This window comes from Trematosphaeria pertusa (genome assembly GCF_010094035.1).
Source record: "Trematosphaeria pertusa strain CBS 122368 unplaced genomic scaffold BU26scaffold_11, whole genome shotgun sequence".
NCBI lineage: Eukaryota > Fungi > Ascomycota > Dothideomycetes > Pleosporales > Trematosphaeriaceae > Trematosphaeria > Trematosphaeria pertusa.
Genome location: NW_022987222.1, coordinates 340,994 through 367,493, shown reverse-complemented (window position 1 = coordinate 367,493; position 26,500 = coordinate 340,994). Strand labels below are relative to the sequence as shown.

The window sequence follows — 26,500 nt, the reverse complement described above, 5'->3', positions numbered from 1 at the left end:
GTCGTTCGCTGGGAGTACTGCGAGCAAGTCAATTATTCGGGATGGGAGCCCGGGCGAGTAGCATGGACGTGATGGCGGTTGCTGGGGAGAAGCTTTTGGTGGTGGGGGTGGTGATGTGCATTGTCGAACGCCAGACCGCTAGATGGAAAGAGGATCGGAAATGAAGCTCTCTTTACATCCAGCAGAGGCAACCGGTCAAGAAGTGCGGCGGAAGTTTGCTGGCCTTTGATCTCTGCGTGGTGGCTGATCGGCTGAAGATCTGAGGAAAATGGAAGGCCGAAGTGAAAACATTAGCAAAGCATCTGGGCCAAGAAGGCCCGAATGTTCATCAAGATATTCTTACAGCTATACTCACATATACAAGATGGTATGGATATACATCTAGATCTCGTCTCCATCCGAATCCTCGCACCTCCGAATCGCATTTTTGACATATCCTGCGTAGCCGCCCTCTTCCCTCGCAATCTCATTGCCATCCCGTATCCTCAACGCGCCAAGCGCCTCTTCGCCGGCCTGTAATGCCTCCCGGATTTGCTGCTGTACGTTCGCAGCTTCTTCCGCCATGGGCATCTCTTCGTCAAGCACCGTTCGTGCGGTGCTAAGCGAATTCCAAAGAGGTATGATGCTATACATCTCTCGCGCTAGGCTTGTCAGCCCTTCGGCTTGAGCCGACGCGTTCTTGAAGGAGCGTTCGGCGGCGAGATCGTTGAGTTTCTGGATATCGCTCTGATGGTCTTGCGTTAACATAGCGTGCATGCGGGAAGGGGCGCCACTTACACTCATGAAATCATGCTGCTTGAGTGCATTCATCAACCTGTTCGCGTACTTTTTCACCTTTTCCACATCCCCGTCGTGTCGGTATGCAAGCTCAGCCGCCATCTCCAGCGGCAGCGCAACAACCTGGGGCTTCGACCGCAGATCAATCTCTGGGTCTGCCTTCCCCATATGCTCCTTATCTTCCATCAATTCGACGATCTGCTCCGCTAACCTCAGCGCCTTCTTCGTGGCCTCAAGCTCGAAGTCCGCCGTCGCCGCCTTATCATGCACCGCCCGTAGCACCTCCACTACAACCGGCCACTTCCTCAGCCTCAACCCTGTATGCGTTGACCGCTGCAGCGCCTTCAAGATCAAATGCTGCATGCCCGCCTCATTCATCTTTCTTACGATCATCTCCTGCCACTGTGTCTTTAGATGAATTCCCGCGTTCTCAAACCCCTCCATTATGCGTAGGACGTTCTCCCAGTCCTCTTGAGTCTTGCTCTGACGCACAATTGTCCGTAGATGTTTCCCGCGGTCGGGAAGATCGCGGTTGCGGTCGATGTGTTCGAGCGGCAGTGTGACATCGCCGAGCGTGATTTCTATGGGCTCCGCTTCGAGTTTCGCGCGGTTTTTCTGCCTGTAGACGAGCTTTGCTTGGTCTTTTGTGAGGTGTTGCGGGAGGAAGACTTTGGCATGGAGGGTCATGAGGAGCTTCGAAAGCTCGGGAGAAGAGGGTGTGAGGAAGATGGGCAGTGCGCCTGGGAAGGTGTCAGTCGGGATAGAGCTATGGTTGCGTATTGCGGACCTCGGTGGAGCGCAGGGCTGCGGGAAAAGGCGCGCCGCGAGCCATTGGCAAAAGGGCAAACCGCGTTTGAGCTTTGAAGCGCCGATTGGCAGCTCCGTCGTATTGAATGCATCGCGTTGAAGGATGCGAAGCTGTCTGGCCGCGCGATGCTCAGGTTGCGGACTCCCGAAAATTTGGGCCAAACGCGACAAACGCGCCAAGCATCGGCCACCAGTCCCCGACGTCACCCATCCAATTCGATCCCTACCTTCCTCAAATCTCAAAAGAATAACTTTTCGCTGAACTTGCTATGTCCAACCTCTCTAGTTGCGGGACGCTATATGAAGCCATGGACAATGATCAGGCTACCTTCTACCTTTCGCAATTCATCGGCAAACCTCTCCGCATCCACGTCTCCGATGGCCGCGTCTTTGGAGGGCAAATGAAGTGTACGGATAAGGTAAACCTCCCCTTCTAGCTGCCTTTTCGACGCCCACTTGCCTTTTTTCACTCATGGATCCGCCTCCAGATGCCCTTTTCGGGTGTGCTTATCATTTGCACGCTTTCACTGCCAAGACCGAACCACGCACTGACGAGAACCAGGACCGCAACATCATCCTCGCTCTAACATACGAATACCGTGCACCATCTGCGGAGGTAATCCGCAAAGCTGTCGAAGCATCTGGCAATCCGTCGGCGCCTGTGAATTGGAACAGCCGCTATGTCGGGCTCGTGGTCATTCCTGGCGGGCACATCAAAAAGATTGAGTTCGAAGAGAGCGTGCTTCCGGGACAGAGGAGTGGCGTGTCTGTATGATTTCATGGGAGGTGCGGGACATGATAAGTGAAAGCCGCGACCGGGCAGGTGGGAGTGAAAAGAGCAAGCCATGTGTCACTGATCCACCGAGCTCCCACCCGCACAAGGCTCATGAAGGAGATGTAAAAGGCTCCCAGAAGCTTCTAAGCCGTAGAATAACGCCATATCCCTGCGAGGGAACTGGTATAACGCTCCGTGATCCCTGCAAAACGGATGTGCTAACCAATTAACAGCCGGTTGCCGGTCCTTTCACCACGGTGAATGTTCAACCGCCAACGCTTTCACTGTTCGCCTGCCGCGCAGCTCACCATCTTATTGTTCAATATGTCACAGCACGCGAGCTCTGCGAACCTTTCTTTAACACCTTGCCCTTCTTCCTCGCAAAGCCTCGACAGCGACCACATCGCACTGAACATCACCAGATATCCAATCTTCTCTGCCAATCTTCGCCATTCAGGCGCTTCAGCAATACCGTGGTTCTTTGACACTTCACCCTTCTTCGCGAAACCTCGACAGTGACCCCGTCGCATCGAACATCGCCAGATATCTTACCTCTCCTCCGCCAAACATCATCCTTCAACGCCTTCAGCGACACCTACACGCTCTCCCAGCTCGCACCGTCCGCAACATCTCAAATGGCACAGAAGCCAACCTCTACCGTCCAGCAGCGCACGACCGCGACCCAAACCCACGCCCTCACCAAACCTGCCGGCATTGAGAAGCGGAAAACCCGCAAACGCCCACGAAAAGTCCATCCGAAGGTCCTCGGCCCCTCAGAACCTGAGACACACCAACACTCACGCCTCCTCGCCCTCCCAGCCGAACTGCGGCTCATGATCTGGGAGTATGCACTCACCTCGCCAACCGGCACCCTGCGCTACCATCCACCCACCGGCCGCTTCGACGTTACCTCCATCGGCGCCGCGCTGCTCACCACGTCCTATTCGGTCGCACTTGAGACGCTCTATTTACCGCTGAAGTATAACACGCTCGTGTTCGATAGCGGTTCGCATGAGATCAACAGCACTGGCTTCTTGATGTTTACGAGGAGGGTGACAGCTATTGAGGATGCTTTTGGAAATGTGTTGAACATCAAGGGGGTTACTGTTGGTCCACATGGAAAGGGCACTGCAGGAGTCCAGGCTAAGCTCTCCGAAAGCAGCGTTGCACAGGGAGTGGAGGAGGCATGATGGAGTGTGGGGTGGAGTCAGAGTTAGGAGGGCGGGAATGCAATGCTTGGTAGAGACCTAGAGCCGTAGAATACGATTGATTTCTGAAGTACTTCAGGTTAAGCGCTGTGTCACTCTTACTTGAACACCAGATAGGTTAAGCCATACAGTCGCTGTTTGCTAGTCCGAGAATGTGTACCTCATCCACGCCCTACGACACCCAAAACGGCTAGCGTCGGCTATTCACGCCTCCAGCCTCACTATCTCTCCGCGCTGACTCCAAACTCCCATAATCCCATTCTCTAACCCCTCATTTATCTCCACTAGATTCAACCCCCCTCCAAAATGCCACCCCTAACCTCAATGGCGCGCACGCTCGCCGGCAAAACCATCCTCATCACCGGCGCCAGCTCCGGTATCGGCCGCAGCACAGCGTTCGAATTCGCGCGCACATCGCCCTCGAATCTCAAGTTAATTCTGACGGCAAGACGTGTGGAGAGACTGCAGGAGATATGCAAGGCGATCAGGGAAGAAGTGGGCGAGGGCGTGGAGGTTTGCGTGAAGGGGCTGGATGTGAGCAGGCCGGAGCAGGTTTCTGGCCTTGTCGACTCGCTGCCGCGGGACTTTCAAGATATCGATGTGCTGGTGAATAATGCGTAGGTGGTGCTTCGCTTCCCTTTGGGGGGCTTTAGGGGTATGAGAGAAAGGGCTGATTTCTGGTCTAGGGGGTTCATGTCTGGCGTCGAGCGCCCGCCGGACATTCCACAGCAAGTCATCGACGATGTTTGGGCGACAAATGTCACAGGCGTGATCAACATGACGCAAGCCGTCCTTCCTATCTTCAAGAAGAGACCGGATGGCGGAAGGGGCGATGTTATTATGCTGGGCAGTATTGCGGGAAGGGAACCATACGTGGGCGGAACAGTGAGTGCTTCCATAGAACCAGGAATGAAGGCGTGAGTGGCGTTGACGTGTAATAGCTATATTGTGCAAGTAAGACCGCTATTCGGTCCTTCACCGATGCGTTGAGGAAGGAGTTGATAGCGACACGGATCCGCGTGATTTCCGTGGATCCAGGGCAGGTGTTGACGGTAGGGTTGCACGCGTGGAGAAGAATGGATGATGGCTGACTCTGGTAGGAATTCAACGATATCCGGTATCGATTTGATCGGGAGAAAGCAGATGCGGTGTATGCGTAAGTCCCTCGTGCTCTTTACTCTTCGGGGTCTCTGCTAGCAGCCCGGTCGAAGTGGGAATTTACTGATAGCCCGCCCTTAGTGGCTGTAATCCCCTTAGCCCCGACGATGTCGCCGAAGTCATCGTCTTCGCCGCCGGCCGAAGGGAGAACGTCGTACTTGCTGATACGCTGATGTTTCCGTCGCATCAGGTATGTTGTGAATACTAACAGTCGCCGAGCATTATGCCGACCTGATCCCGTCTTCCTCCTTGGTAGATTGCTAATGTCTCCTAGGCATCAGCTACTCATATCCATAGAAGATTGTAAATCTTGCTGCTGCCCTCAGCGGGAGGAAGGGGCGGATTGCACCTAATGCAGGGCTGAAGCAGTTCCGTGCATCTGTACGAAGGGCTAACGTAGGTCGTACAACGAAGTGAGGGTCAGGCCGCAGCAAGTTAAATCTCTCATGCTAGGCATTTGCTTCAGCAAATTGTTCTTCAGGGTGTGGTGTGTTCGCTGTTACTTATTTGTTTTAAACCCACGGTCCCACTCAAATGTCGTCCCGAGTCATAAATTGAGTGCGATGGCTCGGGGATGGTTGGCTTTTTTGGTAGCCGGTGGTCCGGAAGTAACCGAGACGTGGCTCGGGCCGGTATGTCGATCGTATGAGGAGACTCTATGTGTAATGGTGCGGCAGGATACTGGAGCGCTGCGCTCTTGTCGAGCTGATTTCGAAGCCGAGCTTACAAGGGCAGGCCAGTGTTTTGCCCCACGGTTGTCGAGTTCGAATGAGCTGTACAACTTCATCAGCACTTGGCCTTGAAGCACGGTCCTGCCTGAGCATGGGCTTAATGCACTCGGTGTACATCTCGCGTCCAAGGTCTGATATGAACCAGCCGTCCATGAGATCGACTACGCGGTGATATTGCCTGGTCATGTATGTCTTGCCGAATCCGTTATTGCGCTCCAGGTATCCGTGTAAGGCGTCAATAGTATGACCCTCAAGTATCGTAAGCATCTCTACGAAGACAAGACCCAGGGAGAAGACATCAGTTTTCGAGCCATGGCGAAAGAGATCACCTTCTTCGGTTGGAAGGGCTTCTGGTGCAGCGAAAAGGCGGGATGCTCTTGCTGGATTTGCAGTTGAGGTGGCTTGACCGGCTTCGAATTGTCGCGATGAGCTGAAGTCGGTGAAGTAGATATGTTCGCCTTCGTGGATAATGTTCTTTGGCTTAATGTCCTCGTGGTGGAGATGATGGTTGTGCATGTATTGTAGTGCGGAGGCCAGACATGTGAACCACTTCATGATCCAAGCGGAGTGCCTGATTGAAAGTTCGCTGTCGCTATCGGTCGAGACGCATTTGCAGTCATCTTCCAGGAAGCCGCTCAGGTCGTTATTGCCAACGGGATACATAAGCAAACAAAACGAGTGTTTCCATGTGCCCGGATCCTGCTGGTAAGAGCCGATGAGTTTGACGATGTGTGGGTGATCGAGACACCTTAGGTTGGCGATTTCGTCCTGGATAAGCTCGACTTCTCTCCTTGCAAGGGACTGCCGACGTGAAATTGCGATCCTCTTCCTTGCTAGAGTTTTCTTCCCGGCGATGGATCGAACTTCATCTACCTCTCCAATTGCGCCCCTTCCAAGTCTTCCAAGCGAGGTAAGAACCTGATCTATGTTGACTATGTTGAAAGGATCTTGAGACCACAACCAGCCAGTCTTTAATTTAATATCCTCCAGCGTCTCACTCGGGGGTAGCGATATATTGAACGACCCAGTCACGAGGCGGGTGATTGACTTCATCTTTTGCTCGGAGAACAATTGCATACCTCTAGGTCTTACAAGGAATGGAACAGTAGATGCAGGCCGATATTGGGCGAGCCCAGAATCAAACGTGCGTCTCCGTTTGTCGTGAGAGCTATAGTAAGGTGGTTGAGTTATCGAAGGATATTCACCCTCGGTTTGCGATTCGCGGCTAGGGCTGATCGAGAGATACTGATCTAATGCCAGAGGCTCCCTCCCATATAACGGTGCCCAACCGGCCGAGCTATTACCGGGATAGGTCTGGTATGAGAACTGCGAAGTAGAGGAGTCGGAATGAGAGGACACGCTGCTAGGCGCCGAGTATGACTCGCTGGGTCCATAGTGCTGTCGTGATGCATGTGTCCTGGAGTCCTGATAGGCAACTGATTCTGTCAGAGTAGGTCAAGGTGGTTTCTGGTAGCGAGATGTACCTCCGCCTTTATGTACCGCTGCCGCTGCTTCTGCTCTCCATCTTCGAGTATCCTCCTTGAGGTCTTCCACCATAGTCGGCGTCAGGTTCCGTAAGGAAGTAATGATGAATCCAGGAAGGGCGGAATCGTTCTGGCCAGGCTTCACCAATGCATCAGGCCCTAGATAACGCTGGATATCCGCCGTAATGACCTCGCGTGCAATTCCCACACCTGGCACGAAATACTGCGTCATCCTTAGGACTGCTGTGTCCTTCAGGGCAACCCCAGAGAGCTGGTATCGAATCAGGCGGACTTGAAACGGACCAGGCTGAGGGTGAGTGAGGATGGCCGGGCTGGGCTGGGCTGACGCGTGGCTATGAAGGAAGTTCTCTCAGCAGAAATGGCTAAGCCATATGTCGCCTCGTGAACATTGATGCTTGGAGCCGTGGGTCCAGAGGAGGGTTGCGAAGAGTGAAGTGAAGGCACCGGCGTGCGGCACGTTGAGGTGGCAGGTGGCTGAGCTCCTGCGCCCGCTACGGCCCCCAGCCATGGTTTCAGCCCGCCAATTGGCATGGACGAGGCTATGTGTTACCGCCGAAAGCTAGACACAAACTTATCTTCTCGCCAACCGCGCAAATAACGCGAAACTTTTTGAAAGTGCGCATTTCAAGGGAAAAAGAGAAAGCATAGGATGGAAACCTTGGAATGATGGATACGACTTCGTGCCCTAATCCCCTTCGGGACTAGCGCTCTCCGGAATTAAACTCGTCCCGGGGTCGGAATCCAAGCACCTGGGCCATAGCCTTCCTCACCATGCACCTTTGCGACACCCTCAACAAAGGCTCCTCACGGCATCAGCCGGATTCAGAATCCTAGGAGCAGCTCTCAAGCAAACCGCTGAACTTGGAACGTCGCTTCAAGCACTCTTTCCACATTCCCACCGATGGAGGTCGACAAGCAGCTGAATAATTGTACTGTGCATGAACGGACCTATCGCCCCAACTCCAGGAAACAACCAGCAACTTGCAAGAATCTTAGCGCACTAGTAGCTGGCGGCGACTCGCAAACAAGTTCTTTTCCTACCCCCCGTCATTCTCTCGTGTTGGTAGCTCTTGCGGAGGACCCGTGGGTATAACTGCAAATGCCACGGTACATGTTAGCAATGCCCTGGATTCCACGACAATCAACACATCGGTAGATCAGAAGTACCCCCGCGGACGGCGTCTACGAGTGCCCTCCAAATGGCCGGATTATCCGGACTATGCTGGTCTGACTACTACAGCTTACGTACCTCCATATTTCAGCAGCTTGACCTCCAGCAACAAGCAGTCCTTAGTCGCTGGCAGCCGGCACCACTCGCACTTCTCGCCCATCCAGCACGGCTCGCGAAGCTCGTTACCGGACGCCAAGATCCTGAATTTGCCCTCCTCGCTGCCGACAGTCTCGTTGATCCATTTGCATTCGTCGTCGCCGCATTTCCAGACGTAGATTTTGGTTAGAGGGTTAGGGTGGCGGGGCGCTTTTATAAATGGACTACACATTGTGGGCAGTCGCAGTTGCCTGATGTCTGTATGTGCGTTGATCGAGTTGCGGTTCGATGACGTGAGAAGAGAAGGAGAGCCGAGATATTGAGGGCGTGGGGGCGGTCGGACTGAAAGGAGCGACGAATGTTGCGAATTCGGTGAAAGATACCTCCAGACAGGCTTGGCAGTGACTTCGACACTCGCGTTCACTCCGGATTGTCCGCAACCCAGCGAGCTTTTCTTATACCGGCTCCGTCTGGCAATGCCTGCCAAACCCGTCCCTCGCGTTCAGCTAGTCATCCACGATCCCGTGCACATCGCAGTTGGGGTTAACATGAGGAATATGGTAACAGTGAGTCGTTATTCATTGAGGTCGTTAGCTGGTCCGGTTCGTAAATGAAGTATTCCATGCGTTCTTAGTAACCCGTTCCTTCTATACCAAACGCTTCTCAAATCAGAACAATGTCTAGTGCGTCTTCCTCTTCCGGCGCATCTTCTTAACGAGAGTCTTATCCGCATATCAGATGCGGTCTTCCACGCCTCCCTTCACTTCCTCAACACCTCTACTCGCACCTCCTCACATCACCTGCCCCGCAGGACAAACATCCCACCAGTCATCCTCCCCACACACATACTCATCGCACTCCTCATTCGCATCCCCATATTCCGGCCACGTCAGACACCCCACACAAAACAGATGCCCACAATCCTGGCACATCCCCGTCGGGGCATCGAAGTCCTCCACGATCTCCTCGCTGTCGTAGTTGCGTCCGCGGCACTGGCAACAAAAGAAGTCCTTGTGGTGCGTCGTCCAGTCGTAATTGTACAGCGGCGTGTTGAAGAAGAGCTCGAAAACCCAGAAGTCCGGGTCGCCGGGGTCCCAGTTTATTTCGACGCGGGACCATTCTACTGCCATTCTGGTGGCTAGTAATAATGCTTGAGTGCTGTTGGATGTAACGGTTTCGGGGGTTAAAGCGTTCACGACCCGCGGATGTCGCTGCGAGTTTGGGTGGTAGATATCGAAGGGCTTCGATACAGGTTTCTAAGCTTCGTGGAGAATCTGGGACTTCCTTCTAACTTTAGCATAGATCCGTCCCGTTCCTTGCATTTTAAACTCGTGTTCAATGTCGTACCGTCACGCAGGCTTCAGCCCGGTATCCCACGTTCGTCACGCCACATCAGGATATGCTGACCGGTCAACGGGGGCGCCACTGGGAGAAAGGATATCTGAGCCTCAGTATGTTCCGGAATATTCTCGTCAAGCCGTCTACCTAAATTTCAGTCGCTTGGACTCTATACACCTAGCATCCTCATGAGAGGGATCGAAGCGTAGAGGAAATTCCAAGCCCCCGGCAGGCGGCTTCCAAGCTAAATGACTACTTTCGGCTTTCCATCACCCAGTCAGAGATTCTAGGGAAGCGAATATCGATTTTCAGTTTGGCATGTGTAAGAGAGACGGGAGGACGAGGTGCGCCGCCAGCAAGTGCAGCCTAGAGCAGAGCTGTACTCATGAGTGCGCAGGTGGTACTGCAGATTCGCAGGACATCAAATACGGACGACCGGACGCAACGTTGGAAGACCACGCAAAGACAGCAAATATCAAAGCGAATTATTCAGCTTCTTCGCTTAAACTCTATCCTTCTATCTTAGCTATAATTTAGAGACGCAGGATTGCTCCGCCAAGCGCCTTGGCAATAGTTTTGCACTTTCCGCATGTGGTAAGGCGTCGATCTATTTCGGCAGTAGCGCTTCTGCACATCGGAGTTAAGCAGTGAAAGAAGCATCGGAAGCGACAACGCGCAGCAGTATAAGAACCCATCATGCAGCTCAATCTAATCCACCGCTCTACCTACCAAATACCTTGCTGCACATTCCTCAATCTGCAAAACCTACCCTCATCATGGCCTCCGTAGCAAAAACTATCGTCCTCGTCACAGGCGGTCCGTCCCTTCCTTTCCTCCACCCAATGTACTTCATGCTAACCCCATCCCAGCAAACAGCGGCATCGGCTTCGAGCTCGCCGCGCAGCTCCTCGCAAAAGGCACATACCACGTCCTGCTAGGCTCGCGCAGCACGGAAAAAGGTAGCGCCGCGCTCCAAGAACTGCAATCGCGCAGTCTCCCCGGCACAGCGGAGCTGCTCCCCCTCGATCTCACCGACGACGCCACCATCAATAGCGCCGCCAGCACCGTCGAGCAAAATCACGGCAAACTCGACATTCTCGTCAACAACGCCGCCGTCGCCCTCCCCGCCGGCACAGACCGCGAACAGCTGCGCACCGCGTTCGACACCAACGCCACAGGCCCCTACATCCTGACCAAGACCCTGCTCCCGCTGCTGCAGAAATCCACGGCTGGCGCCCGCATCGTCAATATCTCCAGCGGCGTTGGCAGCATAGCGCGCAAAATGGATCCCACGTCCCCGATGCACAAGATGTCCGGCGTGCAGTACCGCGCGTCCAAGTCGGCGCTTAATATGGTTCACGCGTGCCAGTTTGTCGAATATGGCGACTTGGGGATTAAGGTGTTCTTGTTTGATCCAGGGTTTACGGTGAGTAATCTCGGGCCGCATAATAAGGCGGAGCATGGGGCCAGGAGCGCGAGGGAGAGCGTGCTGCCGCTGATGGATGTGTTGGAGGGGAAGAGGGATGCGGAGGTGGGGCTGTTTCTGCATAATACAGGGGTGTGGCCGTGGTAGAGAGGGATTGGGTAGGGCGGGGGTGGGACGTGGCGAGCCGATTCGGGCTGGATCGTGGAAGAGCATCTGTACGACTACAGGGGGTTAGCGGAGGACGGTCAAGACCTGGAGGCAAATCCATGGCATTGATGCAGACTGGGAGGATGAAAAACTCGGCTTCTTAGGGCACACGGAGGCCGGATTGATAGAAAAGCTTTCCGCTGGGCAGCTCAATCCAGTCGTGATACTCACAGCACTCACATAAACCACATTCCACTCGAACTTCCTCATCCCTCCTCCCCCAGCCTCAGCAAACCTGCCCCCCATCCGCCACATACACCGCCCCAGTAACAAAACTACTCTCCCCACTCAACAAAAATGCATTAACCCTCGCAATCTCCTCCGCATCCGCCATCCGATGCAGACTCTGCTCAAACTGCAGCGTCCGATTATGCCCCTCCAGAAACTCCGGGCTCAGATTCTGCACCATCGGCGTATCTATTATCCCCGGCGCCACGCAATTCACCCTAATCCCCTTTCCCCCAAACTCCTTTGCCACGCTGCGCGTCAGCCCCACGACGCCGTGCTTCGCGGCGCTGTAGTCCGCACTGCATGCTTTGCCTTGGATGCCGTAGATGGACGATGCGTTGACGATGCTGGCGTTCGTTTTGCCGTTGCCGCTGCCGGCGGATGATGTTTGCACGGCGCGCAGCTGGGCGCGCATGCAGTAGAACGTGCCAGTGAGATTAATATCGATGTTGAACGCCCAGTCCTCGTCGCTGACCTCAGTAATCGGATGGACACCCGCGGCTCTCGAGCTGACGCCCGCCATATTCGCCGCGCCATCCAACTTCGCAAACTTCTCAACCGTTCTGGCGATCCAGGCGTCGACGTGGGCGGAGTTGGCGACGTTGGCGGTCATGGCGAGGAGGCGCGGGGCGTCGTGGACGATGGTGCTGGAGTCTGGTTTTGCGTTGACGGCGCCGGGGAGGGTGCTTCTGTCTGCGGACTTGGCTTGTAGCTGTTTGTCTGTTGTCGGTGAGGGCGCGGTCACGAGGCGTTCGGTGGCTGCTTTGAGGGCGTCTTCGCGGACGTCGGTGAGGGAGAGGGAGGCTCCGGCGGAGTAGAGGTATTGCGCGGTTGCGAAGCCGATGCCGGATGCGGCGCCGGAAACGGCGATGATTTTGCCGGTGAAGTCGAAGGGCATGGTGGAGTAGAGGCTTCTGAATGGCAGAATGAGTATTTGGCGTTATCGATGCCGTTTGTAGGGCGATGAGACGATGAAAGCGGCTCTAAATGGAAGGAAACAAAAGAAGAGGGAGGTATATTATGCTGACTACCTGAATGCGTAAGAGGAGTTGCGATGAGTTCTATGTCACGATGAAGTTACAGGAAGCGGGGAAAAGCGACGATGATTATTCATGGTGGGGAAGTTTGAGCGCAGATCCGCCTTGTCATCGGTGTTGAGCGCTTCGCCAATTCTGAGAATAGAAGGCTTCCGAACAGCCTGGCTTAGGTACGTACGTTAGGATGCCAATCAGGATCTAGATGCTAGTATAAAGCTTAAGGCGGGTGTAAGTATGGCGGAGGACAAGCGTGTAGAAGGGTCAGAGCGACCGTCCCCTATCAACGCGGGTCATGCTGAAAACTACGCGTGATTTCCTTGTAATTGTGGATCTGGGATCAAAGTGAACGTAATCTTTCGTCCTGAGCTTTTGAAGATCTCACCCAACTGCAGCGTCACCTAGTATGACAACAACGTCCCACTCTGGCGTACAGTCCTCCTCCCAAATGTACCATTCAGCCCACATCCCGCAACAACACAAGCGCTCGCCGTATGCGCGTACTTGATCTTCGCATCCTCCACCCTAAACAGATGACTATCCGGCATCGGATCCTGGCCTTGCGTACGGTCGAGCCCCGGGAATCCAACAAACATATCCACCACGCCGTATTCCTCATCCACCACATACCTGCGGTACGGGACGATAATAGTGCTCGGCCAAGCTTGCTCGCAGAAGCCAGTATCGTTGTGGTATGTCCCTCGTGCAGCCAGCCCCCCTTCTACCCGATAGCAAGGCGCGCCCCAGGGAACGGTGACGGAAGTGTTGCCGAAGCGGTCGAAGTACGCGTCTCCCATAGACTGGACGACAGCGCGACTGTTCTGCTTTTCTTTCGGAATGGGAGACCAGTCCTCTGGTTTAATGAGGTCGAGCGTTCCGGTGGCGTTGAAGAGCCAGTCTCCCTGATCGGTGACGATGCTCTCGATCAAGTCCGCTTTCCCATCGCCATCCTTGAATACCATGCGCGTGTGGATGACGTAGGGATGAGGGTTCGTTGCCGCAACCAGCTCGGTGAACGTGGCGCAGCGAACCGTGTCGTGCGCGCTGAAATTGTAGTCAATTTTGATCGGTTGCGACAGAGTGCCTGACGAGATGTTGAGAGGCTTGTTGTTCTCCCAGTAGGTCAGATTAGGAGAGGTGAATGCGGTCACTCCTGATGTCTGACCTGAAAGCTGGGCAGCGAGGTAGTCGCCTGTTGCCGCTTTCAGGTATGCTCGCGTACAGTCGGCGGAAGCCCGGGTGGCCAGGGCAGCTAGGATGATTTGGCTCAGCATGCTGTACTTGGCTCAATCAACGCTGGAATCAAGTTATTCGCAGCGGAGGAGAGGGGGACCATATTATACCACTGAGATCAACACTGATCGCCACAAGTGCCGCGGGATGTCGTAGCAGCGCCAGGTACGATATATGATGCTGTGGGGCATATGAGGAGGCAGCGCCCCACTTCATCTACGCTTTTTGACGCTTATAGGGATCTGTATGCTATCCTTGGAGAGTCGACGTCAAATGTAGCATCTGGGGTAATATGGGATTACCGGGTATTTCCATATGCGGAACTTGAAACAAATACATAGGCATTCATATATGCAGAGCGGAAATTTTCCAGAAACAGCGGCCAAAGAAAGCGAATTGACGTATCAACGCAAATCGAGTAATTCATAGTGGAAGGGGACGGGAAGGACGGGAGCAATTAGATAGAGAACGGGACCTCCCCTGACGTGTAGAATGAAGCCCCTTACAACACACTTCTCGAGAAGGCCGCACTGATTCAACAGTCTCGCGGGCACCTATGATTGAGCGCCAATGCGACATTGTGGAACTCCACAGGGGTGACGTCATGGTATCCGGTGCGCTGTTGGGGCCCATTGAGAGGCATTCGCTTCCTTCGACGACAAGTAAGTTGGGGATTCTGTCATCGCTGGGGCAACAACAATGGGTTGAAAAGCGTCGGTGAGCGCGAGAAAGAGGAGGGAGTGAGAGAACTGGCGGGGCAACGATTTGGGAGCTGGGCGCACGAGCCACCGCGACGGCACTAAGCTCAGAGCTTGCTGACCGAAAGCTCGACACTACAACAACAAACCTCGTCTCTCCATCTTGACACCCTATCATCAACCATTGCGACACAGCGCTCTCTTGCGCCTAAAAACACATCGATTATTCGCAATGCCACCAAAAGCATCCTCCACCACGCAGCGCGGCCGCAGTCGCCCAAAGAGGGCTGCCGCAGCTCCAGCTCCTGCGCCCGTCGCAAACGACACCCCGAAGAGACGTGGACGCGCTGCGAAAGCCGCCGAACCGGTCGAGCCCGAGCCGCAGCCTAAGAGGCGCGGCCGCCCTGCAAAGGCGCCTGTCGAAGAGCCCGCTGCTCCAGTTGAGGAGCCCGAGCCTCGCAGCCGCCGCGGTCGCGCTCGCAAGGAACCTGAGCCGGTCGAGGAGGCGCCCGCCCCAAAGAAGCGCGGCGGACGCCGTCGCAAAAACGACGTTGCCGTCGTAGAAGCCCCTGCCACACCCTCAAAGCGTAGAGGCCGTCAACCGAAGAACGCCGCCCTCGACCTCGGTCGCGTCGCCGGCTCACCGCGCGTCACCAAGCGCTCATCCCCACGCACCAAGTCCACCACTAAGGTCGCTGCGCCTGCTCCCCGTATCGATCCGCGCATTCGCTCCAAGCTTCGCACCCGCCTTCCACCTGCCCAGAAGGCCACTGCACCCGTGAAGGAGGAGCCGAAGAAGCCCGGCAGACCGGCCAAGAAAGCTGCCGCTGCTGCACCTACCGCGAAGAAGACAGCCGATCGTAAGACGAAGGGTGGCCGCGTCACCAAAGATGCTGCCAAGTCGGCTGCTGCCCAGCCGGCCGCGAAGCCGCGCAAGAAACGAGGCTACACACTCATCGAGGTGCCCGACAAGTATGCCAAGCGAATGAAGGAGCTCTTGCAAAACCTCATCGACGAAGATGCTCAGCCTGAGGCAGTAGCTGAAGAGGCTAAAGAGGAGGATGTCGTCATGGCCGAGAACGAGAGCATCAATGGCGAAGAGGTCGAGGTCCTGGAGCAACTCCAGGAGGAGTTAGATGAAGACGTCGGCGGCGGAGCGCAGGAGCTTCTGACCGAGCAAGCACAAGAGTTGGCTAAGGCTACGGAGGATAATCGGGACGACCAGGACGAGAACGACGTAGAGGAGGTCCAAGATGAGACCGTTGAGGTCGTTCAAGACGTCGAGATGGAGGTCGAGGTTCAGGGGGAGGCCGAGGACGAAGTCCAGCAAGCTGAGGAGGCTGTTACTGAAGAACTTCAGATCCAGCAAGAGGTTATCGAGGAGGTTACTGAGGTTCTTGAGAAGCCGACAGAGGAGCCTGATTCCCTGTTCGACGACATTGGGGATGCTGGCCTCGCTCCTGCTCTCGGTCCGGCCCTCGCACCCATCGATGTTCCCATCGCCCAGATGCTTCCCACTATCTCATCGAGCACCTAGTGCTCGTTTGCTTACCACATCGGCGGCATCTCACGCAGCGTATTCCTTGCGCGTACTCATCGCCCTGCTGCAAGATTGTATAATACGGACCCTTTCGGTCCATTAGAGCATCGGCGTTCAGGCTTTCGACACATGATTTACCCTGGCACGCTGGAACTCACGAGGAACATTTGCGCGGAATTTACGCTGGCTGGCAACCGCGAAGTTGGATCTGCTATCGGCGTTTGGATGTATGGAAGGATCACGCGACCTACCATCCATCTTTACCACGAACCGCTCATGGAATTATCCGAGAGCCACAGGTTCCGCTGCTTTCTTTGTGCGTTGCGACTACGCGCGCACTCTCAGCATGCCGGTTTCTTCAACGGCTTATGTACATGAACAACTGGGGCAAATGGCTTTTCTTAATGGCGTTTCTAGGCCTTCTTTCCGGCCCTGTCCATAGCATTGCACTGTACGATAAGCAATGATGATTGAGTACATTCACGACTCTAGCTTCTTGGGCCTTGTGATAATAATCTGCTTGCCCCCGGAAGGTGGTAACATGAGAGTCCTTCCAATGGTGTAGAGGAAGGCGCTAGTAATCTGGCCCTCCTGGCTCTGTATCAGTGCATCGTTCCGCGCAATTTGATCCATCTCTCTACACTACCGTTCTACACAAAGCGTGTCCGAACGTCAAAGAGGTCTATCTTGAGGGCAATGTGAATACGACGTTTGTGCCTAAGAGAGCAGAGGCTGTTGAGGGGACTGCGGTATTTGGATCTATCGGATCAGGATTCGTTGGAGGGGCCTGGGGGTGAGTGAGAGGAGCTTGTGGAAGGTTCGCTGAGGTTGACGAGGGAGAATGAGAGGTTGCGGGTGTGTGTGAATTCTTCGGTGTGGGATGCGTCCTGTTTTGTTGCCGGGGACATGTTCCGTTTTCGGCAGACTCAGTCACAGATAAGATGGTGGCGGGATAAAGGGGTTCGTCGGAATGCATGGACATCTCGATGAAGAACCTTTAGCCATCCCTGCGCGAGGATAGGACATTACATCACGCATACGTTTCCTGATCAGCAGGTCAACAGGTGAATAATATCGTGGTCTGGAGTTCTGCATCTTGGGTGCCAACTTGGTATGCATTAGGTTCTGAGGGAACGAAACAACTCAGGTCAACAAACAACATTGCCGCTCTGCAAGAGAACAAGAACCAACATAATAAAATTCCGCAAACGGAAAAAATATGGACCAATCTCTCAATCACTGGACACTTCCGTGACGTAGATTTCGGCAGGACACAGAAACATAAGTTCGGTAAGATAGAATCCATGCCCATCGCCACTCTTCTTCAAGCCAGGCCGAGCAAGGAAGCTGAACAATCCTTGCTTCGCTTCTAGCGTTTTGGTGTTTATGTTTGTGAACTCCTCGCGACTCAAGTTCTCCATGTTGAGGAAGTTGCCATGGGTCAAGTCGGGGAAGTAGAATTCCACTCGAGAGCGCTGGCGCCCAATTTGGATTGCGAATTTGGTAGCGAGCTTAGCTAGCGTTTGAAGCTTCGCTTTCTGGTCGGGCGGGAAGGCTGTGTGCAGTTCATTCCAAAGCTTGCTTTCGACCCTGGCCACCACTTCAGCGGGTGGGCTGTCTACAGTGACGTGCTTCGCGGCGCAAAGGCGTTCAAATGTGGCGGACCGCCATTTCTCCGTCAAGGTCTCAGGTGTCGGCCATGCTCTCCATGAAGATTCCGTTTGCTTATCTGCATAACAATCAGCCCGGTTTCTTTTTCAGCAGAGTGTTCCTGACCTTGAGAGAATAGCTGCTCCCAAGCCAGGGCCACATGTGAGGCATCATCTCCAAAGACTGCAAAGGGAGAAGAGAACAACTCTCTGAGGACCAGTGACCAGACAACGCTTGGCGCAAGGTACCTTCGGGTTCTCTCATCCCTCCAGGTTTCCGTCGGTACGTTCGGTGTCAGCATGTTTGCTGCTAGTCCTTCTATAACGCCTGGCGCGAGATTCTTGCCAACGAGCTTGCCAACACCCTTCACAGTGTTGGCAAGATTATTAAACGCATTTTGGAGGTTTGCGTCGAGGTCTGGTTGGAAGTGGTCCGTTTTCGCCAAAGCCTTTCCCTGAAGAGTTTCTAGATTCCGCTGTAATGCTGAGTTGATGTCGTTGAGCCTCTTGATCTCCCTCTTAGACTTCTCTAGCTCTTGTAGGACATTGGACACTTCCTCCACGAAGTTCAGCGTCTTGATGTTGGCCATCTTCTTGGTTTGGGACCTGAATTGCGCCGCCTGGCGAGGATGACGCTGGCATAGGGTCTCGAGCATTTCGCGCTGTATTCCGAAGAGCTCGTCCCTGTAGTTAGTGAATGCGGGTCGAACCCTGGCCAGGTCCAAGTTGAGTTCGTCTGTGTACTCGATTAGATCCTCTATGTTGCCGCGCAGCTCCTTATTTTGCTGAACGAGTTGGGTGTAATCCAATGAAGGGCCGTCATCCCTTTGATGTGTATCGATCATGACGCCACCGTCCTCACAGATCTGCATTCTATCCTCTTGCATCGAGTTTTGTACGGACATAGCCGATCTGTGAAGAGCAGCAGATGTAGTAGCTTCTATTTCCGAAGCCCGAGACGGCGGAGCATCCAGCAAGAGGCTTGGATATGGCTGATTCCTGCTGTGCTCGCCTTCAGAATAACGCGATCGGTCTTGGTGGAGCTCTGAAGAGACGCTGTGGCGTTCAGTTTCGGTATAGTTCTCTCTCGGTATTTCTTCATATTCGGTGGAAAGGAAGTAGTTGCACGTATCGAGGTGGCCTTGCGCTTTCCAGAGGATACTAAATATGCTGGTATTGACTTGGCATGAGTATACGCAAACGGCGCGGTCGCGTCCTAGCCCTCGATCATAGTACCAACCACTGCGAGCCATTGCGCTAGGACTAATTGTTCGGTGAAAGACCGGGCAGTCCTCGAATGCTCGCTGGCGAGCTTCGAGCGAGAGTCTGGGTCGCGGATGACGAAAGGAAGAGCGACTGCCTGTGACCATGGTCCACTGGCACGGATAATTGGTTGTAAGATCAGCCTTGAGCACTCTACGATGGTTTAAAAGGGTTCCTGACACTTACAAGTTGGAATATAATACTTATTCATATGACTTGCTACGGACACCTGGTGATCTCACCTACTTTCCTGCTCTTGATCGAAGGGTTGATCGAAGGCTGTTGGTAAAACGCAGGACTCGTTGCGGTAGAAGTCAGGAGGCAACAGCGCTCCCACCCTGTTAATCGTAGCAGAATAACTTACGCCAGCTAATCGACGAGTAGTATTTGCAATCTGCTGATGATGCGCTCACCTTCCACACCCTTAACGCGTGATCTTACGCCTCATTGACACAGATCAAGCGCGAGTGGGCGGTCGATCTGAGTGGGCTGGCTTGTTAGCTCCAAGGCTTCCGTAGGAGACTCCAACGTGACAGGCAGTCGCATTCTACTCTTCTGATCTCTCCGTAAATAGCACAATGCCGTATGCCCAGTTGTGCCCGTAGCCACGAAGACAAAAGAGAGGGCTTACAACGTGGGGGGAGACATGAATCGAAGGCGATGCGCTGAGGTCGGCTCGGCTCGGCCCTCGCCAGCCTTATCTGTATTTGCTCTAGCGTGCCAAGCTAGGCTGAAGCACCTCATCTGTAGTTCCTCCCCGCTCCCGCCTACATCGCAGCAATACCATAATGAACCTCCATATGGTGAGACTATGTCTAGGCTCGAATGAAGGAAGTAGTCAGTCTTTTCCACTACGCAGTAGGATGGTCGAATACCTAGATACCGGATTCTTCTACTTCTGGGCTTATCGAGACGAAGAATCTTCTGTGGCAATTTCAGCCTGATGCTATAGTAAATGGCTAAGGTCAGTTCATGAAGCCACCATGCTGAAAGGGCGTTCATCAGCCCTTGCTAATGTCTCAAAGTCGGACCATGTTCTTCGCAACCGACATGCCGCGTTCTGCCTACCCAGGTCAGTCCACATAGCCCCAGTCACACGGATTCCTACGCGGTATGGAGGGTGGAAGGTATTAATTCCATTCACCTGATTCCAGTCAGGCCATGGGCTTCTCATTATCCTTAGACGGCCAATCTTCCCTCGCGGTAAGCGAGGTCGAGGCAAGCAGATTTCCTCCAGCCGTTCGGCTGCGCCATTTGGCTCTAAGGCGGAAACCGGTAACACGATTGAGCCCCAGTGGCTCACTATGGGTGGTGAGATGAGTATGTCTTGGAGGTGCTCTGCTGACATATCATGCGAGGAGCGGTACGAGCGGCTATTGCTTGAATTGATATGGTCGACACGCAGCACGCAAGTTGCCTCCGTCCATCTATGATCAGGTTGCAATTGCGATATTCTGTTTCCTTGATTCATCTATTGAACTCCCCTTCCCAAATTATTTACCGTCTTCGCGGACACATATTCAAGTTTTCTACAGTGTATCTCCTTTTCCTACGCTAGTGCCTCAATCGCTTACGAAGCTCAAAATTCTTTTCTATCATGCCTTCCACTCCCACCAATCGGCTTGTTGTAGGCCTGGACTACGGTACCACCTTTACTGGTGAGTTTATCACGCAGAAAGGCCCTATAAGTGCTGACAGCAATCCGTCTCCCGCCCCCGCTTCACGATATCAATGACGCGAAGAGAGGCATCGAAGACGGCCATCTGGAATTGAGCGGGTGGGTCAAAAGTTATATCCTTCTGCTTTGAGACTCTGCTCATTCTTTGAAGGGACGACTTGAAGCATTTATTTGACCCTTGCATTGAGCAAACACTGGCGCTCATCAATGGTCAAATACAAACCATCAAAAGAACCGGCTCTCAGGTGAAAGTATGTTCTCCTCTCGCACACTTTTATTCTCAGCTAACATGAGCAAGTATGTGTTCCTGGTTGGGGGATTTGGGATGTCCAAGTATATGTTCGATAGAGTTCGAGCATTTACCCTTGCGCAGGGGATAACCACGATACACCCCCCGCATCCGTAAGTGGATCCGGCTCTAATGGCATAATACTACTACGCCTAACGTCACCAGTTGGTCAGCAATTGCGCGGGGAGCAGTCGCAAAGGGACTCGAAACCGATATTGACCTCGTGTTCTTAAGGAAATGCCGGCGTCATTATGGCACTCCATGCTCCCAGTTATTCGATGATGAAGAGCATGACGAACAAGATGCCTATCGCGACCAGTACGATGGAAGGAAAATGGCCCGGGGTCAGATGAACTGGCTCATCAACAAAGGAGATGCGCTCCTTTCACGACAGCCCCTTCACGCTCACATCGACGTCCATACCGAATTTTGGTTGGACGAAGCAAAGATCTTTACTGCTTTGTTAACAGCTTGTGATGATGATGTTCCTCCGAAACGTTTCGCTGATGATGGTACGTTACCCTAATCTCGGTTCTCAGAGACTCCAAATCAGCTGGCCGACTAACCTGATACAGCCGTCTATAAGGTGGTATCGCTGACCGCCGACGTGAGCACTGTACCCGAGTCCATGTTCCAATTCTGCAAACCAGGTCCAGGCAGGAAGCCATTCTTGCGCTTAGACTTTGACATCAATATTTCCTTGACAAGTAGCTTGAGGTTCTGGGTAACAGTGGACGGTCAAGAGTATGGTTCGGTGGAGGCACGCTATGAGTAGCCTTAGGTCCTCATCTCCTTTTCTCTAGTATTCCTTTACGCCTGTTCTTGACATATGCATCGGATATCGTCCTGAGGGTAATAGATATCTTCTTATTATTTCAAGGCTCTGCGCCCGCGGGAAGATGTGCAAATTCTACTTTCAGCCCATGGGGAAAGAAGAACGAGCATTGAAGCAGCTGTAATCGATGGGCCCGTCTATTCGAACTCCCTCAATCAGCCATATAACGCACTGCGATTAGAAGGATCGCAGAAGTGGCGGAGGAGTGGGGCGTACCATTGGCCACAGACAAGGCTGACCCGCTCTCAGGCCATATCAGCTTCTCTTCTAGCCCAGCGCTGGGTGGTAAGACATTTTCTTTTCTTTTTTCCTCGCATACGGCTTCCGAATTAAGCAACACCACCATTGGGTCGCGGTCCTTTCCGCATTGGGACTAAGAAGGATCGCATCAGGGTGTTTGCCCATCGTTCTATACTCCCTGTGCTGATCCAGAGCAGGATCACCTCATATGGGAAGTATTCGTGGCTTTGTTTACGGTGTTCTTGTGAGCGTCGTCCTAATTAAACTAAAACTCAGCGTTAGCTTCAGGTCATCATTGCCGGCCTACCCGGAGCCTTCTCGAGCGTTGCCTCTGCCCGTAGTGAATTTCACTACCAACCGTCCTCATATTTCCGTTTTGAAAGAGGAATCTCGTCGGCGCTATGGAGGTAGCTCTGGGTATTGCCGGTTTAGCTCTCGCCGCTCCTACCGTCGTCAAAACCTGTTTCAACCTTGTGGATGCTCTTATGCAAAAGGTTGAAAAGAACAAGAGCTTGCGAAGCCATGCCGAACGTCTCAAAGCCTTCGAGATCAAGACCGGACGGAGCAAGCTCAAGCAGGACATGAAGCTTGGGGAAGCCATCCTTAAGGACCCAACAGTGGAGCAAAACGATAAGGCTTGCTTAGAGGCCGTATTTGATGACGCCATGAAGACACTGAAAGAGATGGATGTGACGGTGGACACAATACTTCAGAACTGCGATAACTTCCTTAGCCGTAAGAGGAGGGTGGCACTTGCAAAGTTCACTGAGCAGTCTAGAGCGCTAGACACCACCACGAACCGCTTCCACGACATCGTTATCAGCCAGACCTTGGTGCAGATTTCAGAATCCAACAACAACGTCTCACTTCTCAAAGATTTCGACTTCACCATAATTGGACCGCTGGAAGATTGGAAACCCTTAAATAAGTCAGCTTTCATCCACAAGGGACGGCTCACGAGAAGCCTAAAAGACATTCCCGCCGGCACAGGTGAATTCGTTATAGAGTCAAGAGCCTACAAGGCAGCCACCAGAGATTGGGTGAAGACGAACCTACGATTCCTTGCTCAACGCCTTGCAGCAGCTCAACTTGCCGAAGGTATCCTTCCGCTCGTTGGCTGTCGTGAAGACTCCGTCCGGCAGGAGTTCCAACTGGCCTTCTGCGCGAACAGCTATGCAGCAAGCGCGCAAACCCTACAACTGCTATATTGTGAGAAGAAGACGCTTCCGACCCTCAACTTCCGTCTCGGTTTATGCGCAAACCTAGCCGAGGCAATTCTCCACGTCCATACCCTAGGGCTGGTGCATAAGAATATTCGCCCAGAGAACGTCCTCATAGCAAGCAACGATAATTGCGAGAGCAACAAGGTTTTCCTTCTCGGCTGGAAATATGCTAGGAAGGCATTTGACGCCCCGACTGTCCGTGAAGGGGAGCCTAGTACAGAACGAAAGATCTATCAGCATCCCCATCGACAGGTTGAAATTGCAGACGAGGACTACTGCATGGGTCATGACATTTACAGCCTAGGAGTGTGCATGCTTGAGATTCTTGCGTGGGCTCCTCTTATCTCGTCCACGGAGGCGGGCGAAACGTCATTCAACGAAGACTTCAAGTCTGGCTTTAAGAATCGAGGGCTTGCAAAGGATAAGGATGAGGTTAACCCCGCGTGGTTGAAGGGCCAACATCCAAGAAATGTACAAAGAGTTCTTCAGGACATGGCAGCGGACAAGCTGCCATACCTGGCTGGGACACGAATGGCTGAGGTGGTGGCGAGTTGTTTGGGATGCCTAGAATCTGAGGAAGGCCGCGGTGGAGACGCAAACTTCCGTGGAAGGAACCCAAAAGAGGTTGGGGCTGACTTTGTCGATTCAGTGCTTAAGCACACTCGAAGCGTGGCGGGGGCAATTTGACACATCACTAGCTGGCGCAGTGCTTTTTTCGGAGGCGAGAGTCATAGTTCTCATTATGCATTGGCTTTGCGTAAAGTGACAGGCTCCGCGGGAGCCTGATTTCAAGGAGCACTCTGCAGCTGTTCGCTCAGATTGGGGCCTTGATGTCGACGTGACCTTTGGAATCATGAAACGTGCAGTGACAGAAGCCCACTTCCGTATCCAGCGAAAACACCCCACTATTCGCGCAACTCTTTACGGTACCATATATGTGGCTTGCATTTTTTTGGCGGGGTGACATGATGTTTTCGTCCGTCAAACCCAGCCTTCAGCCGCGAGGCCACCTCAATCCCCTAATGCGAACAGGATAGGCGAGTGCCTATTTGCGGCTATGATGCTCAGGCCATGTTACTAAATTCGGGGGATCTCGTGTACGGGGTTGACGCAGCCCCGCCACTCTTTCCAGTCTTTCGACAAAGTACCGGCATGACAATTTCCAACCAGGTTCGGTCAGTCGCATCATTTCCGAGCTTGAAAAGCACCTGTAGTCAGAAATAACCCATTTGCTGCGATTAGTAGGTTTATTTGGGCCTGGGTAACAGCTTCTACGTCTATCGTACCATTCATCATTGCCTCACTTTGGCGGGCTGTCGGAAGCGAATGAAATCCGACCTGTGACACACTGTACATGGCCGCAACATCACCAAGTACCTCGCTAGCTCAAGATACACTCGCCGAAGCTGGCCCTTCAATCCAGCCTCTTGAGGGAAACATTGTCCACCAGGAAGAAGGGTAAGTCCCGATAACTCCGCTAATATCATATCCTCATGCTTACTTTTGCAGCAATGGAGATCAAGATGCTCTACCATCTCCTCGCTTCAAGGCCCCGAGAAGACAGCTTTCGGGATGGAGCTCGCTGCTCGACGTTGGGGACGATATCCCCAGCTCGGTTGGGCGGCATAACCTTGAAAGGGAGACAGACGGATTGAATCTACGTGCGATCTTAGACCAATTTCGTGGTTCCGAGCGAGAGATGGATGGCGAACCTAACATTCCTCTTGCGAGCACCGATGCCCCAACGGACGGGGGACGCCAACCCTCGACGATGCGGCAAGAGGCCGAGAATGCGAGCGCGGAAGATACTGATGACGGACGCAGCACCCAAACGAAATGGGTGGCCTTGCATTTCGCGGCACAGGAGGGATCACTACCCATGACCAGGTCACTGTTGCGTCACGGCGCCCAAGTCAACGCCAAAGAGGACGAGGGTCTCACACCTTTGCATATAGCTGCGAACGGAGGATACATTAACGTAGTCTCGGAACTGCTATCTCACAGAGCGGAGCCGAATGCGGAAGACTTTTCCGGCAGGACCCCTCTTTTCCCGGCAGCGAATAAGCGTCATCTCACTGTCGCGAGAGAGCTGCTCAACTCTGGTGCGGATCCAAATTGGATGACGGGCGAGGGCACTTGTGCGTTGCATGCCGCAGCGAACAATGGAGACGCCGAAATGATCGTCCTTCTCTTGGAAAAGGGAGCCGAGATTGACAAACAATCAGGCAACGGGATGACACCTCTCCACATAGCCTGTTTGGAAGGCAACATCGAAGCAGCACAGATTCTGGTCGCCATGGGTGCGAATGTGCGCGCTCGGGAGGAGACGCTGTGGACGCCTCTGCATTTAGCGGCGCAGACAGGAGGCGACGCAGGAGCCGAGATAGCGAGGTCTCTACTTGCCAATGGCGCCGATGTCGACGCCCGAACCAACCGAAAGACTACATCCTTGCATCTTGCCGCTCAATCCGGAGATAATCCGTTCATTGAGATTCTCCTGGCGGCAAATGCAGATATAGAGGCATCAACATCTTCAGAGCTCACGCCCATCTGCTCAGCCGCAGTTAACGGACATATCGACACGATTGACCTCCTATGGGAACATGGAGCCATAGTTGATATCCGAGACGAAGACGGTTGGAATCTACTTCATTTGGCATGCCACATGACGGATAATGTGGAGCTCATTGAGAAATTGATCAGTATCGGAGTGAGTATGGATGGTCTCACCAATAGGCGCCAGACGCCATTGTGTGTGGCGATACAGGCTGAGCATTTTGAAGTCTTCGAAGCGTTGTTAAAGCATGGGGCGAAAACTGATCTAGAAGACTAACGGAAATTTGCCTATATATCGACTAAATACATTCTGATAATTAGTTAGGTATCCTTTTCCAATCAGCGAGGAACAGACCGGTGCACTGGAAGCCAGCAATCTACCCACGATTTGCTATCTCTGCTCCAATTATGATTGCGGCTCTTCCAGCGCTGTGAAATTCACCCAGCGCCCTGGGCATGACGTGGTCCTCAAGTAGCCTTGCAATCTCCACGTGATCGTACTTACGAGCCATGTCGTGCGGACTTTCTCCTTTTAACCCGCCTCGTATACCAGCATTTGCCCCTCTCTCAAGCAACAGCTGCACTACGCCTAGGTGCCCTTGTCTTGCTGCCATGTACAGAGCGGTCCTTCCCTCTTGATCTTCTGCATCTACGTCCGCACCTTTGTCTAGTAGCAGACGCAGGACGTCCTCGTGCCCGCCCACGGCCGCCTTATGAAGCGGCACTCGGTGCTGGCCGTCCCTCCTCTCAATCATTGCGCCCCTTGAAATGAGTATGGCGGCCGTGGTACCATTTCCAGCGCTCGCTGCCAGGTGTAAAGCGGTTTCGTAATGAG

The 26,500-nt window shown here is 53.5% G+C and overlaps 15 protein-coding genes across 15 annotated transcripts; 9 read left to right on the top strand and 6 right to left on the bottom strand.

The window, feature by feature from the left end:
- Positions 1-326: 326 nt before the first annotated feature.
- BU26DRAFT_488652 (uncharacterized protein) lies at positions 327-1,702 on the bottom strand. The gene is made up of 3 exons (XM_033825986.1): positions 1,565-1,702; positions 778-1,517; positions 327-726 (listed from the first exon to the last, which is right to left on the bottom strand). Exons 1-3 carry the CDS (start codon positions 1,674-1,676, stop codon positions 382-384), a joined length of 1,197 nt encoding a protein of 398 aa, XP_033680913.1. The 5' UTR covers positions 1,677-1,702; the 3' UTR covers positions 327-381.
- Positions 1,703-1,892: 190 nt separating this feature from the next.
- BU26DRAFT_567424 (uncharacterized protein) lies at positions 1,893-2,359 on the top strand (the record flags this gene model as incomplete). The annotated part of the gene is made up of 2 exons (XM_033833651.1): positions 1,893-2,003; positions 2,147-2,359. The coding sequence occupies 2 exons, from the start codon at positions 1,893-1,895 to the stop codon at positions 2,357-2,359; spliced, it is 324 nt and encodes a 107-aa protein (XP_033680912.1).
- A 206-nt stretch (positions 2,360-2,565) lies between these two features.
- BU26DRAFT_58327 (uncharacterized protein) lies at positions 2,566-3,633 on the top strand. The gene has a single exon (XM_033834561.1). It carries the CDS (start codon positions 2,995-2,997, stop codon positions 3,547-3,549), a length of 555 nt encoding a protein of 184 aa, XP_033680911.1. The 5' UTR covers positions 2,566-2,994; the 3' UTR covers positions 3,550-3,633.
- A 240-nt stretch (positions 3,634-3,873) lies between these two features.
- On the top strand, positions 3,874-5,032 carry BU26DRAFT_532646 (NAD(P)-binding protein; the record flags this gene model as incomplete). The annotated part of the gene is made up of 6 exons (XM_033831115.1): positions 3,874-4,184; positions 4,254-4,452; positions 4,509-4,619; positions 4,668-4,723; positions 4,807-4,915; positions 5,000-5,032. The coding sequence occupies 6 exons, from the start codon at positions 3,874-3,876 to the stop codon at positions 5,030-5,032; spliced, it is 819 nt and encodes a 272-aa protein (XP_033680910.1).
- Positions 5,033-5,119: 87 nt separating this feature from the next.
- Positions 5,120-7,585, bottom strand: BU26DRAFT_58324 (kinase-like protein). The gene is made up of 3 exons (XM_033834560.1): positions 6,941-7,585; positions 5,229-6,892; positions 5,120-5,174 (listed from the first exon to the last, which is right to left on the bottom strand). The coding sequence occupies exons 1-2, from the start codon at positions 7,170-7,172 to the stop codon at positions 5,382-5,384; spliced, it is 1,743 nt and encodes a 580-aa protein (XP_033680909.1). The 5' UTR covers positions 7,173-7,585; the 3' UTR covers positions 5,120-5,174; positions 5,229-5,381.
- Positions 7,586-9,019: 1,434 nt separating this feature from the next.
- Positions 9,020-9,358, bottom strand: BU26DRAFT_567420 (uncharacterized protein; the record flags this gene model as incomplete). Its single annotated transcript, XM_033833650.1, has 1 exon — positions 9,020-9,358. The coding sequence occupies one exon, from the start codon at positions 9,356-9,358 to the stop codon at positions 9,020-9,022; it is 339 nt and encodes a 112-aa protein (XP_033680908.1).
- A 933-nt stretch (positions 9,359-10,291) lies between these two features.
- BU26DRAFT_521437 (putative short-chain dehydrogenase) lies at positions 10,292-11,255 on the top strand. Its single transcript, XM_033829532.1, has 2 exons — positions 10,292-10,382; positions 10,436-11,255. Exons 1-2 carry the CDS (start codon positions 10,343-10,345, stop codon positions 11,137-11,139), a joined length of 744 nt encoding a protein of 247 aa, XP_033680907.1. The 5' UTR covers positions 10,292-10,342; the 3' UTR covers positions 11,140-11,255.
- A 60-nt stretch (positions 11,256-11,315) lies between these two features.
- BU26DRAFT_58300 (NAD(P)-binding protein) lies at positions 11,316-12,707 on the bottom strand. The gene is made up of 2 exons (XM_033834549.1): positions 12,643-12,707; positions 11,316-12,341 (listed from the first exon to the last, which is right to left on the bottom strand). The coding sequence occupies exon 2, from the start codon at positions 12,323-12,325 to the stop codon at positions 11,426-11,428; it is 900 nt and encodes a 299-aa protein (XP_033680906.1). The 5' UTR covers positions 12,326-12,341; positions 12,643-12,707; the 3' UTR covers positions 11,316-11,425.
- Positions 12,656-13,762, bottom strand: BU26DRAFT_541943 (uncharacterized protein; the record flags this gene model as incomplete). The annotated part of the gene is made up of 2 exons (XM_033831617.1): positions 12,916-13,762; positions 12,656-12,741 (listed from the first exon to the last, which is right to left on the bottom strand). Exons 1-2 carry the CDS (start codon positions 13,733-13,735, stop codon positions 12,656-12,658), a joined length of 906 nt encoding a protein of 301 aa, XP_033680905.1. The 5' UTR covers positions 13,736-13,762.
- A 778-nt stretch (positions 13,763-14,540) lies between these two features.
- BU26DRAFT_521436 (uncharacterized protein) lies at positions 14,541-16,417 on the top strand. Its single transcript, XM_033829531.1, has one exon. It carries the CDS (start codon positions 14,625-14,627, stop codon positions 15,927-15,929), a length of 1,305 nt encoding a protein of 434 aa, XP_033680904.1. The 5' UTR covers positions 14,541-14,624; the 3' UTR covers positions 15,930-16,417.
- A 747-nt stretch (positions 16,418-17,164) lies between these two features.
- BU26DRAFT_567415 (uncharacterized protein) lies at positions 17,165-18,834 on the bottom strand (the record flags this gene model as incomplete). The annotated part of the gene is made up of 2 exons (XM_033833649.1): positions 17,165-17,661; positions 17,709-18,834. The coding sequence occupies 2 exons, from the start codon at positions 18,832-18,834 to the stop codon at positions 17,165-17,167; spliced, it is 1,623 nt and encodes a 540-aa protein (XP_033680903.1).
- Positions 18,835-19,999: 1,165 nt separating this feature from the next.
- On the top strand, positions 20,000-21,670 carry BU26DRAFT_552916 (uncharacterized protein). The gene is made up of 6 exons (XM_033832177.1): positions 20,000-20,502; positions 20,543-20,621; positions 20,674-20,773; positions 20,821-20,924; positions 20,977-21,323; positions 21,387-21,670. Exons 1-6 carry the CDS (start codon positions 20,442-20,444, stop codon positions 21,584-21,586), a joined length of 891 nt encoding a protein of 296 aa, XP_033680902.1. The 5' UTR covers positions 20,000-20,441; the 3' UTR covers positions 21,587-21,670.
- A 617-nt stretch (positions 21,671-22,287) lies between these two features.
- Positions 22,288-23,796, top strand: BU26DRAFT_607199 (HET-s/LopB domain protein; the record flags this gene model as incomplete). The annotated part of the gene is made up of 1 exon (XM_033835733.1): positions 22,288-23,796. One exon carries the CDS (start codon positions 22,288-22,290, stop codon positions 23,794-23,796), a length of 1,509 nt encoding a protein of 502 aa, XP_033680901.1.
- Positions 23,797-24,880: 1,084 nt separating this feature from the next.
- BU26DRAFT_432107 (ankyrin) lies at positions 24,881-25,201 on the top strand (the record flags this gene model as incomplete). Its single annotated transcript, XM_033823955.1, has 1 exon — positions 24,881-25,201. A coding segment is annotated over one exon (321 nt), but the record flags the coding sequence as incomplete, so codon positions are not given.
- A 204-nt stretch (positions 25,202-25,405) lies between these two features.
- BU26DRAFT_488629 (ankyrin) lies at positions 25,406-25,942 on the top strand (the record flags this gene model as incomplete). Its single annotated transcript, XM_033825985.1, has 1 exon — positions 25,406-25,942. The coding sequence occupies one exon, from the start codon at positions 25,406-25,408 to the stop codon at positions 25,940-25,942; it is 537 nt and encodes a 178-aa protein (XP_033680899.1).
- Between the last annotated feature and the right edge of the window lie 558 nt (positions 25,943-26,500).

Coding starts and splice junctions, on each gene's coding strand:
- BU26DRAFT_521436 (XM_033829531.1), top strand. CDS start 14,625: ATGCCACCAAAAGCATCCTCCACCACGCAGCGCGGCCGCAGTCGCCCA.
- BU26DRAFT_58300 (XM_033834549.1), bottom strand. CDS start 12,325: ATGCCCTTCGACTTCACCGGCAAAATCATCGCCGTTTCCGGCGCCGCA.
- BU26DRAFT_521437 (XM_033829532.1), top strand. CDS start 10,343: ATGGCCTCCGTAGCAAAAACTATCGTCCTCGTCACAGGCG. Junction 10,383..10,435: donor TATCGTCCTCGTCACAGGCG/GTCCGTCCCTTC, acceptor ACCCCATCCCAG/CAAACAGCGGCATCGGCTTC.
- BU26DRAFT_58327 (XM_033834561.1), top strand. CDS start 2,995: ATGGCACAGAAGCCAACCTCTACCGTCCAGCAGCGCACGACCGCGACC.
- BU26DRAFT_58324 (XM_033834560.1), bottom strand. CDS start 7,172: ATGACGCAGTATTTCGTGCCAGGTGTGGGAATTGCACGCGAGGTCATT. Junction 6,893..6,940: donor AGCGGTACATAAAGGCGGAG/GTACATCTCGCT, acceptor TGACAGAATCAG/TTGCCTATCAGGACTCCAGG.
- BU26DRAFT_488652 (XM_033825986.1), bottom strand. CDS start 1,676: ATGCATTCAATACGACGGAGCTGCCAATCGGCGCTTCAAAGCTCAAAC. Junction 1,518..1,564: donor CAGCCCTGCGCTCCACCGAG/GTCCGCAATACG, acceptor ACACCTTCCCAG/GCGCACTGCCCATCTTCCTC. Junction 727..777: donor AGCAGCATGATTTCATGAGT/GTAAGTGGCGCC, acceptor CAAGACCATCAG/AGCGATATCCAGAAACTCAA.
- BU26DRAFT_552916 (XM_033832177.1), top strand. CDS start 20,442: ATGCCTTCCACTCCCACCAATCGGCTTGTTGTAGGCCTGGACTACGGT. Junction 20,622..20,673: donor GGCCATCTGGAATTGAGCGG/GTGGGTCAAAAG, acceptor CATTCTTTGAAG/GGACGACTTGAAGCATTTAT. Junction 21,324..21,386: donor GAAACGTTTCGCTGATGATG/GTACGTTACCCT, acceptor AACCTGATACAG/CCGTCTATAAGGTGGTATCG.